Source organism: Carlito syrichta, unplaced genomic scaffold (assembly GCF_000164805.1).
Source record: "Carlito syrichta isolate Samal-C Ts95f unplaced genomic scaffold, Tarsius_syrichta-2.0.1 Scaffold304341, whole genome shotgun sequence".
Lineage (NCBI taxonomy): Eukaryota > Metazoa > Chordata > Mammalia > Primates > Tarsiidae > Carlito > Carlito syrichta.
The window spans coordinates 494,796-507,113 of NW_007248437.1; the positions used below are offsets into that span (position 1 = coordinate 494,796).

General features: G+C 44.4%; 1 protein-coding gene across 1 annotated transcript in view; it reads right to left on the bottom strand.

The window, feature by feature from the left end:
* WDR66 (WD repeat domain 66) overlaps positions 1–12,318 on the bottom strand; it is an 89,963-nt gene that overhangs the window by 76,815 nt on the left and 830 nt on the right. The window contains exon 2 of the mRNA XM_008059741.2: positions 10,236–10,613. Coding sequence (XP_008057932.1) covers positions 10,236–10,613 — 378 coding nt within the window. The remainder of the gene's footprint in view (positions 1–10,235; positions 10,614–12,318) is intronic.

A 12,318-nucleotide genomic window follows, 5' to 3' on the forward strand; every position in this document is an offset into this window, starting at 1 on the left:
GCGATCCTTCCGCCTCAGCCTTCCAAGTAGCCGGAATTATAGGCATGTGCTACCACGCCCAGCTGATTTTGTGATTTTATTGTAGAATCACAAAATGAGGTCTCGCTGCCCAGGCGGGTCTCGAACCCGCAGGCTCAGGCAATCCACTCACCTCAGCCTCCCAAAGGCACGGGATTACAGGCTGAGCCACCAAGCCTGGCTGTTAGCCTTTGTTAGATGCATAATTTCCAAGTATTTTTATCTCATTCTGTGGGTTTTCTCTTTACTCTCTTGATGGTTTTATTTGTTTATTTTGCTGTGTAAAAGCTTCTCAACTTGATGAGGTCCCATTTATCTATCTTAGATTTTGTGGCAATCACTTTTGGGGACTTGGTCAAGAACTCATTGCCTGCTCCAATGTGCATAAGGGTGTTTCCTATGTTTTCTCTAGGATTCTTATAGTTGGAGGTTTTATGTCTTGAACCATTTTGATTTTTTTTTTTTTTTTTTTGAGTTGGAATCTCACTCTGTCACCCCAACTGGAGTGCAGTGGCATGCTTCCGGCCACCACAGCCTCGACCTGCTGGGCTCCAGTGATCCTTCCATCTCAGCCTTCCAAGTAACTGGAAATACAGGTGCGTGTTACCACACCTGGCTAATTTTTTTTTCTTTTTTTAATTGTAGAGATGAGAGCTCACCTGCCCAGGTGGGTCTTGAACCTGTGGGCTCAGGCAATCCACTCACCTCAGCCTCCCAAAGTGCAGGATTGCAGGCTGAGCCACCATGCCCAGCTAAGTTGATTTTTTAATATGGTAATAGGTAGGGTTCCAGTTTCATTCTTCTGCATGTGGTTAACCAATTTTCCCAGCACCATTTGCTAAATATGATCTCCTTTCCCCAGTGATTGTTATTGGTGACTTTGTTGAAGATGAGTTGGTTGAGAGACCATGTTTTTACTTCTGGAGTCTCTGTCCTGTTCCATTGGTCTATGTGCCTATTCCTGTACCACTACCAGACCATCTTGGTTACTGCAGCCTTGTAATAAGGTTTAAAGTCTGGGCCAGGTGCAGTGATTCGCGCCTGTAATCCCAGCACTTTGGGAGGTGGAGGCAAGAGGATTGCCTGAGCCCAGAGGTTCCTGGCAACTTGGTGAGACCTCATCTCAGGAAAAATTAGCTGAGCGTGGTGGCTCATGCCTGTAGTTTCAGCTACTTGGAAGGCTGAGGAGGAAGGATTGCCTGAGTCCAGCAGGTCAAGGCTGCAGTGGCCATAAGCATGCCACTACACTCCAGCCTGGGCAACAGAGTAAGACTTTGACTCAAAAAAAAAATGTTTAAAGTCTGGAAGTGTGATACCTCCCACTTTGTTTCTTTTGTTGAGAATTGTTTTGGCTATCCGTGCTCTTTTTAGTTTCCATATGAATTTCTGTAATGTCATTTCCAGGTCTGAGAAAAATGATGTTGGTAATTTAGATAGGTGTTGCATTGAATCTGTAGATTGCCTTAAGTAGGATGGACATCTTGGCAATATTGATTCTTCCAATCCATGAGCATGGCATGTTTTTTCATTTGTTTGTGTAACCCTTGACTTATTTGAGTAGCATTTTGTACTTCTCATTGTAAAGGTCTTTCACTTCTCTGGTTAGGTGGATGCCAAAGTATTTAATTTTTTTGGTGGCTATAGTGAATGGGATTGTACTTTTTATCTGGTTCTCTGCCTGCCTGTTGCTAGTTATAGGAAGGCAACTGTCTTTTGCACATTGATTTTGTATCCTGAGACTTTACTGAAGTTGTTTCATCAGTGCAAGGAGGCTTTTGACAGACTCCCTAGGGTTTTCAAGATATAGAATCATATCACCTGCAAAGAGAGATAGCTTAACTTCCTCTTTTTCCTATTTGGATGCCCCTGATTTCCCTCTCTTGCCTGGTTGCTCTGGCTAGGATATCCAGCACTATATTGAATAGGAGGGGTGAGAGTGGGCATACTTATCTTGCTCCCATCCTTAGGGGGAATGCTTCCAGCATCTTCTCATTGAACAAAATGTTGGCTGTGGGTTTATTGTAGATGGTTCTTACTGTTTTGAGGAATGTTCCTCCTATGACTAGGTGCTCAATAGTTTTTATCAAGAAGAGATACTGGATTTTGTCAAATGCTCTTTCTGCATCTAATGGTATAATCATGTGGTTCTTGTTTTTGCATCTGTTAATGTACTGAATTACATTTATGGACTTACAAATGTTGAACCAGCCCTATATATATCCCAGGAATAAAGCCTGCCTGGTCTTGGTGGATGATCCTTGAGATGTGTTGTTGGAGTCAATGCGCTAGAATCTTGTTTAGAAGTTTTGTGTCTATGTTCATTAAGGAGATTGGCCTGTAACTCTTTCCTTGTTAAGTCTGCCAGGTTTGGGTATCAGTATGATGTCAGCTTCATAAAATGAGTTGGGGAGAATTCCACCACTCTCAATTGCCTGGAATATTTTCAGATAAGATTGGTATCAGCCCCTAGTATGTCTTGTAGAATTTGGCTGGGAAGCCATCTGGTCTGGGAATTTTTTTGGCAGGGAGGTTTCTTATGACTGACTCGATTTCCAGGGCTGTTATTGGTCTGCTTAGAGTTTTAATTTCTTCTTGTTTCAACATTGGGAGGTTGTGTGATGTCAGAAAATCCTCCATTTCCTTGATATTTTCTAGTTTATTTGCATACAGGTGTTCACAGTAATCTCTGATAATCTTTTGAATTTCTTCAGGGTCAGTTGTGACTTTACCTTTTTTGTTGTTTTTAGTTGTGTTTATTTGGAATTTATTTATTTATTTAAGTCAGTCTGGCCAGGGATCTATTGATCCTATTTATCCTTTCAAAGAACCAGCTTTTTGTCTTGCTGATCTGTTCTATATTTTCGTCTTCTATATCCTGCAATTGTGATTTTATCTTAGTGATCTGGATTTTTTAGAATTTAGACGATCTTGACTTTTTTTTTTTTTTTTTGGAGTAGGAGTCTCACTCTGTTGCCCAAGTTGGAGTACAGTGGCAAGTTCATGGCCACTGCAGCCACCTTGACCAACTGGGCTCAGGCAATCCTTCTACTTCAGCCTTCCAAGAAGCTGGAACTACAGGCACATGCTACCATGCCCAGTTAATTTTTTTGATTTATTGTAGAGACAAGTCTTGCCATGCTGCCCAGGCTGGTTTCAAACTCCTGGGCTGGTCTTGGTGGATGATCCTTGAGGTATCCTCTTGTCTCGACCTCCCAAAGTGCTGGGATTATAGGTTTGAGCCACTGCACCCAGCATGCTCTTGCCTTTTCAGCTTCCTTAGGTGGACATTAGACTGTTTACTAGTGATCTTTCTATGTTCTTGATGTATGTGTGTGCAATGCTATCAACTTTCCTCTTAACACTGCTTTCAAGGCATCCCAGAGATTCTGATGTGTCTTTGTTTTCATTTGTTTCCAGGAATCTTTTTATTTCTGTGTTGATTTCCATGTTGACCCAGAAGCTATTCGGCAGCATATTGTTTAGTATTCATGTCTTTGTGCATTTTGGGGAGATCTTGTTGGTGGCAATATTTATTTTTATTCCACTGTGATCTGAGAAGATGGATGGAATTATTTTGATCTTTTGAAATATGTTCATGCTTGATTTATGCCAGAGAATGTGATTGATCTTGAAGTATGTTCCATGTGCTGATGAGTAGAATGTATAGACTGTAAATGTTAGGTGGAGTGTTCTGTAGATGTCTATTAAATCCATTTGATCAACTGCCAAGTTAAGGTTCTGGATCTCCTTGTTGGTTTTTTGCCTTGATGATCTAAGGCTGTCAGTGGGGTATTTTGATCTCTAACTATGATTATGTGAGTGTCAATGTCTTCTCTTAGTTTACTTAGCAGTTTTTTTCTATAACTTGGTGCTGTTGTGTTGAGTGCATATATGTCTAAGATGGTTATTTCTTGCTGGTAGAGCCTTTTATCATTATATAGTGTCCTTCTGTGTTCTTTTTAACTTTCAGTGGCTTGAGATCTGCTTTGTCTGATAGCAGAATAGCTACACCTGCTCACTTCTGTTTTCCATTTGCCTGAAAGACCATTTTCCAGGCTTTAACTTTGAGCCTCTGGGTGTCTGCTGTGATATGAGTTTCGTGGAGACTGATGGACCGTGTTACTTTATCCAGTTTGCCACTGTGTCTCTTCAGTCGTACATTCAGTCTATTCATGTTCAAATTAGTTATAGAAATGTGAGAGTTTATCTCTGTCATAGGGCTCTTAGAGGATTGTTTTGCTTCCTTTTTACTTTTGTATTTATATATGTGTTTTCATTTTTGTGAGTGCTCTGTATGCTCTATTAACTCTGTGCTTGTCTGTACTTTTGTAATGGGTATGACTGCTCTTTTTTTCCCCCTGTGTTGAACATCTTAAATTGAAACATTGGTCTGGAGATGGCATATTCTCTCAGGGACTGGATGTCTGGGAAGGACATTAATTCTTCACTACTTATGAAGCTTAACTTGGCAGGGCAGGAAATTCTAGGCTGGAATTGCTTATCTTTAAGAACATTAAAAATTGGACCCCATTGCCGGGTGTAGTGACTCACACCTATAATCCCAGCACTTTGGGAGGTGGAAGCAAAAGGATGGCCTGAGTTCACATGTTCAAGACCAGCCTGGGAAACTTGGTGAGACCTTGTCTATACAATAAATCAAAAAATTAGCCAGGGTTGGTGGCATATGCCTGTAGTTCCAGCTTCTTGGAAGGATCACCTGAGTCCAGCAGGTCGAGGCTGCGGTGGCTGTGAGTGTGCCACTGCATTCCAGCCTGGATAGCAGAGCGAGACTCCAAATCAAAAAGAAAAAAAAATGGACCCCAGTCCTTCTGGCTTATAGTGTTTCTACAGATAAGACTAGAGTGATTCTAATGAGTCTTCCCCAGTAGTTGGTCTGACCTTTCTCTTTTGCTGCCTTTAGGATTTTTTCTTTCATGCTTACTTTGTGGAAGTGGATTACAACATGTCTTGGGAATGATCTTATGTGATACTCTGCAGGGGTTCTCTGAATCTCTAGTGCTTGAATGGTTACCTCTCTGGCAAGATGTGGGAAGTTTTCTTGGATGACCTCATGGAATGGTTGTTCCAGTGTTCTCAGTTTCCCTTTCTGCTTCAGAAATACCAATCAGACATAGATTTGGCTTCTTGGCATAGTCCCATATCTCTCAGAGGCTTTGCTCTTTCTTTTTGAGCTTTTTTCTATGGTTTTGACAGACTGGGCTAATTCCATATTTTGGTCTTCAAGCTCTGATATTCTTTCTTCTGCCTAATTGATCCTGCTCTCTATGCTTGTTACTGTGTTTTAAATTTCTGGAATGAAATTCTTCATTCCCATTATTTCAGAATGGGCCTTTCTGAAAATGGCCATTCTGCTTTTACTTCCTGTACAACTTTGGTGAGTTTCACTTCTAGTTTTTCTTGGCTCTCTCTGTTCATTGTAGCCACCCAATCTCTGATTTCTGTGGCTGTCATCTGGGGTGGGTCACTGTGGGGGTTTCCATTGTTTGTGCTCTGATAGCTGCTTTTTCAGATGCTGTCTCTTTAGGACTCTGAAGATTGCCTATAGTTTTTTCTTTGATTTTTCCTCATTTGTGACCCTCTATTCTAGGGCACTTTTGGTCATTCAACATAGGCTACTCTGTGAGAGAGAGGGGAGCATTCATTTCTGCTCCTTGTGTCACCCTGTGACAGACCTCTCTGTTGTAGATTTTCTCTCCCACTGTTAAACTAGTTGGGTTGGTTTTTCCTTCCTGTTGCATGCACTCTAAGGAGGGTGGGTGGGAGGGATGGGCCCCCATCTGCTGTCTGAAGTTTGCAGCCCAGAAGCCTTTCCACTGGGAAAGCCTTGGGGTGTGTTTTGTGCCACTTCCTCCCTGTTCACCTCCAAGCTTAGCTCTTGAAAAAAGAGCAGGCCAGGAACAGTGGCTCGTGCCTATAATTCCAGCACTTTGGGGAGCCAAAGTAGGATGATCACTTGATCCCAGGAGTTTGAGACTAACGTGGGCAATATGGCAAGACCTTGTCTCTACAAAAAGAAAAGAAAAGAAAAGAAAAATTAGCCAGGTATTGTGGTGCACTCCAGTGGTAGTTCCAGTTACTCAGGAGACTGAAGCAGAAGGATCACTTGAGGCCAGGAGGTCAAGGCTGTGCTGAGTCGTGATCATGCCACTGCACTCCAGCCTGGGTGACAGAGTGAGACTCCAACTCAAAAAAAAAAGAGCAAGTTCTCTGCCATGGGGGATGGGGAGTGATCCAATCTGTGGGCACATGGGGCTGGGAGATGATTCTTCAGATCTGGCAGGTGGGTTGGCCACCAGCTGCTGGCCATGACACCAGCTGAGTTCAATCTACAAGCAGAGCTTTCCCTGCCTGAAAGCTGGCCAACGGGCTCTGTTGGCAAAAGGTGCATGCTCATCTGAGTGTGGGTTTTGTTCCCCTTTCCACTTGGGCTCTGGTCACCCACCACTGTACCCTGTTCAGGACTCTTCCTGCATGGGACCAGCTGGGAGAGTGGGAGCCAATACAACATGTCTTAGGATCACTCACCCCTCTCCTTCACTGGGGAGGGGGTGAGTGATCCTAAGACATGTTGTACTGTGCGAGCCTGGCACATAGTGAGGGATGGGACATCGAGGTTCCAGCTTCTACTGTAGCTTCTGGTCTCTATGTGTTCTAGGAGATCTTTGCCTGGGTGCAGGGTGCCTCACTTGCTCAAAACTGTTCAGGGTGTCTCTGTCAGTGGCTGAATCCCTACTCTCTGCCTTGTTGGCGAGAGAAGTACCAATCTACTGTTCCACGGTGGCTATCTTGGAACCTCCTATATTTGATATTTATAAGATTCCTCCTCATAGGCAGGATGCAGTGGCTCATACCTACAATCCCAGTGCTTTGAGAGGTCAAGGTGGGAGGACTGCTTGAAGCCAGGAGCTTGAGACCAGCCTGGACTCCACCTCTACACAAAATTTAAAACTTAGTCCCAGCTACTCAGGCTGCTGAAGTGGGCAGGTTGCTTGAGCCCAGGAGTTTGACACTGCAGTGAGCTATGATCATGCCACTGTATTCCAGCCTGGGCAACAGAGCAAGACTCTGTCAAAAAGAAAAAAAAAAAGAAGGAAGGAAAGAATGAAGGGAGAAGGAGAGAGGAAAAGGAAAAAGGCCAGGCACAATGGCTCATACCTATAATTTTAGCACTTCGCGAGGCTGAAGCTAGAGGATTACTTGAACCAGAAGTTCAAGACTAGCCTAGACAACACAGTGAGATCTTGTCTCAACAAAAATTTTAAAAATTAAGTGAGCATGGTGGTGCACACCTGTAGTCCCAGCTACTCAGGAGACTGAAGTGAGGGGATCATCTGAACCCTGGAAGTCGAGTCTATGGTGAGCCATGGTTATGCCACTGCACTCTAACCTGGGGGACAGAAACACTGACTCAAAAAAAAAAATTAGCCAGGCTTGGTGGCTCATCTTATAATCCCGCACTTTGGGAGGCTGAGGTGAGTGGATTACCTGAGCCCGTGGGTTCAAGACCCGCCTGGGCAACTTGGCGAGACCTCATCTCTGCAATAAATCAAAAAATCAGCCAGGCGTGGTAATGCGTGCCTGTACTTCTGGATACTCGGAAGGCTGAGGTGAAGGATCGCCGGAGCCCAGCAGGTCGAGGCTGCGGTGGCCAGGAGCGGCCACTGCACTCCAGTCTGGGCGACAGAGTGAGACTCCAACTCAGAAAAAAAAAAAATTGATAAATGTGTGATGACCTTGTTTCGTGGCTGGAGATGAACCACAGCTATGTCTGTTTACCATGAGCATTGTGAGCTATTACAGGCCTTTGGACTAAGGCAGGGGACACCAAAGATAAAGGAGCATGTTGCAGGCACAAAAAAGATGGAGGAACATGTCCACCATAAGACCTTTTGTGAGAGCAAGGAATTAGAAGCAATGAGCCAAGCATGTTCGTTCACACCTGTAATTCCAGCACTTTGGGAGGCTGAGGTGAGAGGACTGCCTGAGCCCAGGAGTTCAAGACCAGCCTGGGCAACATAGTGAAAACTAATCTCTACAAAAAAGAGGAAAACTAGCCAGGCACGGTAATGCTTGCCTATCCCAGCTGCTCGGGATGCTGATGTGGAAGGACCATCTGAGCCCGGGAGGTCGAGGCTACCATGAGTCCTGATCATCGTGATAATGCCACTGCACTATAGACTGGGCAACTCCAAAAAAAAAAAAAAAGAGGAGGAGGAGGAGGAGAAGAAAGAAAGAAAGAAAGAAAGAAAGAAAGAAAGAAAGAAAGAAAGAAAAATTAGAAGCAACGTAAATGGTCATTGAGAGGGAAACAGTTAAATTTAAAAAGAGGAAGTGGAGTTACATGCACTGATAATAAGAAACCTCCCAAGACATATTAAGCGGAAAAATATTTTGCAGAAATGCAGAATATCTTACTGGTAAAAAACAAACAAAACAAAACAAAAAACTAAAATTCAACCACACATGAGCACACAGACAGCATGTTTGTATGTGCATAGAAAAAGGTCAGGAGATATACAGTTATACCAAACTGCAAGTGGTCACTCAGGGAATTAGGTTTGGGGTGGGAGTGTGTGAAGGAAGAGGAATCTTTGCCTTCAAACATGTATATGTTGCCTGAATTTTTTATGATGAGCCCTGAATGGTTTTAACAAAAATAATAAAGGAGAAAGCAAAAAAAAAAAAAAGGAAAGAAAAAAGATACATGCAAAAAGCTAAATAAATTTTGAGACCTTGAGGTAGAAGGATTGCTTGAATTTAAGCGCAGCCTGGATAAGATAGCAAGACTCCATCTCTTAGAAAAGAAAGAAAGAAAGAAGGAAAGGGAAAGAAAGAGCTAAAGAAATTTACAAAGGGAGAAGGGCATGGTAGCTGATGCATACAATCCCAACAATTTGGGAGGCCAAGGCAGGAGGATTGCTTGAGGCCAAGAATTCAAGACCCCCGGGGAACACAGAAAGACCCTATATCTAAAGAAAGAAGGAAGGAACAGAAGGAAGGAAAGAAGGAAGAAGGAAGAAAGGGAGGAAGGGAGGGAGGAAGAGAGAAATTTGCAAAGGGAGACAGTTTAGACAGTTTTGGTTTTACAGTGAGACCAAGGCTAACAGAGACCTAAAACTAAGGAGTAGCTCTTGTCCAGTCCAGATAGTAGCTGCGGCCAAGACACAAAGAGCACATATTCTCATGAGGGATATTACTTGTTAACTGACTAAATAAGACAAAAGCCTTCGAGGGCCCTAAAACTCATTCTCTCCGACCGAAGTTACAAGCTGTGGGAGAGAACCTATAACTCCATTGCTCAGACCAAGCCAAATTTGCAGAAAGGAGGTTTTCCATTGTCTGCATTTACCACTAGACATCTTTCCACCATCACATCATCAGCCTCCTCATCCCCGTCATCACATAGTTGTTAACAATTATTGGATGTTCACTATGCGTTAAGGACTGCACGAAGTACTTCACATTCACCCAATCGTTTCCAAATCTTCCAAGGCATGAGTCTACAGGGGAAAAAAATGTTTTAAAGGATGAATCCTAAGCAACAATCTTCAGAAAGTAGCAGATGGAGGAAGAAGGAAAAAGCCCCCTCCTCTTCCTTCTCTTGCTAAACGATAATATTTTTACTCCTCGCAGATGGTGCCTCCCTGGAAGATCTTCAGTGGCAGCAAAGATGGATTCTGCCGGACTGCCTGGGGCTTTTCACCGCACCTGTGTTCTGCCATACTTTTCACTTTCCGACTCTCCTGGAATGGATGGCTTGGAGCACGTCCAGATATCAAGGCAGAACATGTGAGACAAGCTGGAGAGGGAATGAAGGAGGAGTATCACCAGGTAAGAGAGGAAGGGAGGGGAGGGAGAAGGAGAGGAAGAGAGACGGAGGGGGCAGGAGGAAAGAGGGAGAGGGAAAGGATGGATTTTTAGTCTCCCACACAAAATAGCACCCTATGCAACAGACAAACTATGTCTGGAATTTCCTGCCCGCTGAGCAACACTATTGAACCCAGATGCAGCGTTCAAGTTCATGTTCAGTCACACATACCCAGCCAGAGCTCTTCACTGAACTTTAAAAGACACAAGTCTATTATTAGTTTTAAAAGTCTTTCTGGTGGTAATTTTTTCCCCTACGTGCATAAAATTCCTCTATTTCAGAAGATTCCCAAAGCTATGGGAGAAATTCAAAAGTATGTTCCACTTACCAAGGGGTACACCCCGGAGCTTTCCTTCTTCTGAAACAAGATGTCTTCTGTGGTGGTGGACACCAGTGACTCCCCGGAGACCTCTGCTTTGGCCTGGAATTCTATTCCGTTTTCTTCAAGGAAGTGTGATGCTCCCTTTTTTGGTCTCCCCTCTCCCTTTTCGGGTCCCAGCCCTCCTCTTTCTTGTCCCAGTTTATCTTGGAGCATCTGGTAGATTTTCTCCTCAAGTTCACTAGAGGGCTGCGTTTCAGGGGAACTAAACGGCTCTTCATCAGAACTGATTTGATCCACATCAAGTTCAATTTGTGAGATCAGGGTTCTTGTTCCAGAATCCTCCGATTGTAATGAGTGCGTTGACTCACTACCTCTGGGGGTTTCCTTTTAAAAAGAAATAAAAGATCATGATTCCAAACACAGTCAGTAAAGGTTGCCACATCCTCATTTATTACCCTTTGTTGTTTCTAATCAGTCAGACTTGGTGTTAGCCTCATCTTGGAATTGTGAAATGTTTTGTTTTGTTTTGTTTTCAAAAAGAGGCTGAGGCACGGTGGCTCACGTCTGTAATCCCAGCACTTTGGGAAGTGGAGGTGAGAGGACTGCCTGAGCTCAGGGATTCAAGACCAGCCTGGGCAAACTGGTGAGACCTCATCTCTACAATAAATCAAAAAAATAAGCTGGGCCTGACGGCATGTGCCTGTGGCTCCAGCTACTTGAAGGGCTAAGGTAGAAAAATCATCTGAGACTAGCAGGTTGAGGCAGCAGTGGCCGTGAGCATGCCACTGCACTCTAGCCTAGGCAACAGAGACTCTGACTCCAAAAAAATTTTAAAAAGGTGAGACATTTTGTACTTAAATAATGAAGCATGGGTGTCCTCCAGTTTATTCTTTTTTTTTTGGAGTTGGAGTCTCACTCTGTCACCCAGACTGGAGTGCAGTGGCCGCTCCCGGCCACCGCAGCCTCGACCTGCTGGGCTCCGGCGATCCTTCCGCCTCAGCCTTCCAAGTAGCTGGAACTACAGGCGCGCACTACCACGCCCGGTTGATTTTTTGATTTGTTGTAGAGATGAGGTCTCGCTGCCCAGGCGGGTCTCGAACCCGCGGGTTCAGGCAATCCACTCGTCTCAGCCTCCCAAAGGCGCGGGATGACAGGCTGAGCCACCGAGCCTGGCTCTCAAGTTTATTCTTAAGGTACCAATAGACCCACAACAGCAAAATCATTCTCCTAAGTGGCACTGGTGATCTCCAGGAGACTAACTAGTCAGAGTTCCTTATCCTTGACCCAGAGCTGAGTTCCCCTATTGGGAGCCGTCTGTGGGAAGCCTACACTATTACTTAGACTTTGTTCTACGGCAGGCACATTTCAGCTAACCCCTACCAGCCCTTGAAAAGTCAACTATAGCCTGGCACACATGTAATCCCAGCACTTTGAGAGGCTGAGGTGGGAGGCTCACTTGAGTCCAGGATTTTGAGACCAGTCTGGGCAACATAGTGAGACCGCATCTCTACAAAAAAATAAAAAACTTAGCCAGGCATGGTGGTGTGGTAGTACTAGCTACTCAGAAGGCTGAGGAGCGAGGATCACGGTGAGCCATAAAAGTATCACTACACTTCAGTCTGGGTGATAGAGTGAGACCGCAACTAAAAAAAAATAAAGGCTGGGTGGGGTAGCTCATGCTTGTAGTCCCAGCACTTTGGGAAGCAGAGGCGAAAAGATTGCCTGAGTTCAGGAATTCGAGACCAGACTGGGCAACTTGATGAGACCTCATCTCTACAATAAATTAAAAAATTAGCTAGGTGTAGTGACACGTGCCTGTGATTCTAGCTACTTGGAAGGCTGAGGTAGAAGGATAGCCTGAGCCCAGTAGGTCGAGGCTGTGGTGGCCGTGAGCATGCCACTGCACTCCAGCCTGGGCAACAGAGTGAGACTCCAACCCAAAAAAACAAATAAAACTTTAAAATAATAATAATAATTTAAAGCCAGGCTCGGTGGATCTGCCTGTAATCCCACGCTTTGGGAGGTTGAGGTAAGAGGATTGCCTGAGCCCGCGGGTTCGAGACCCGCCTGGGCAGCGAGACCTCATCTC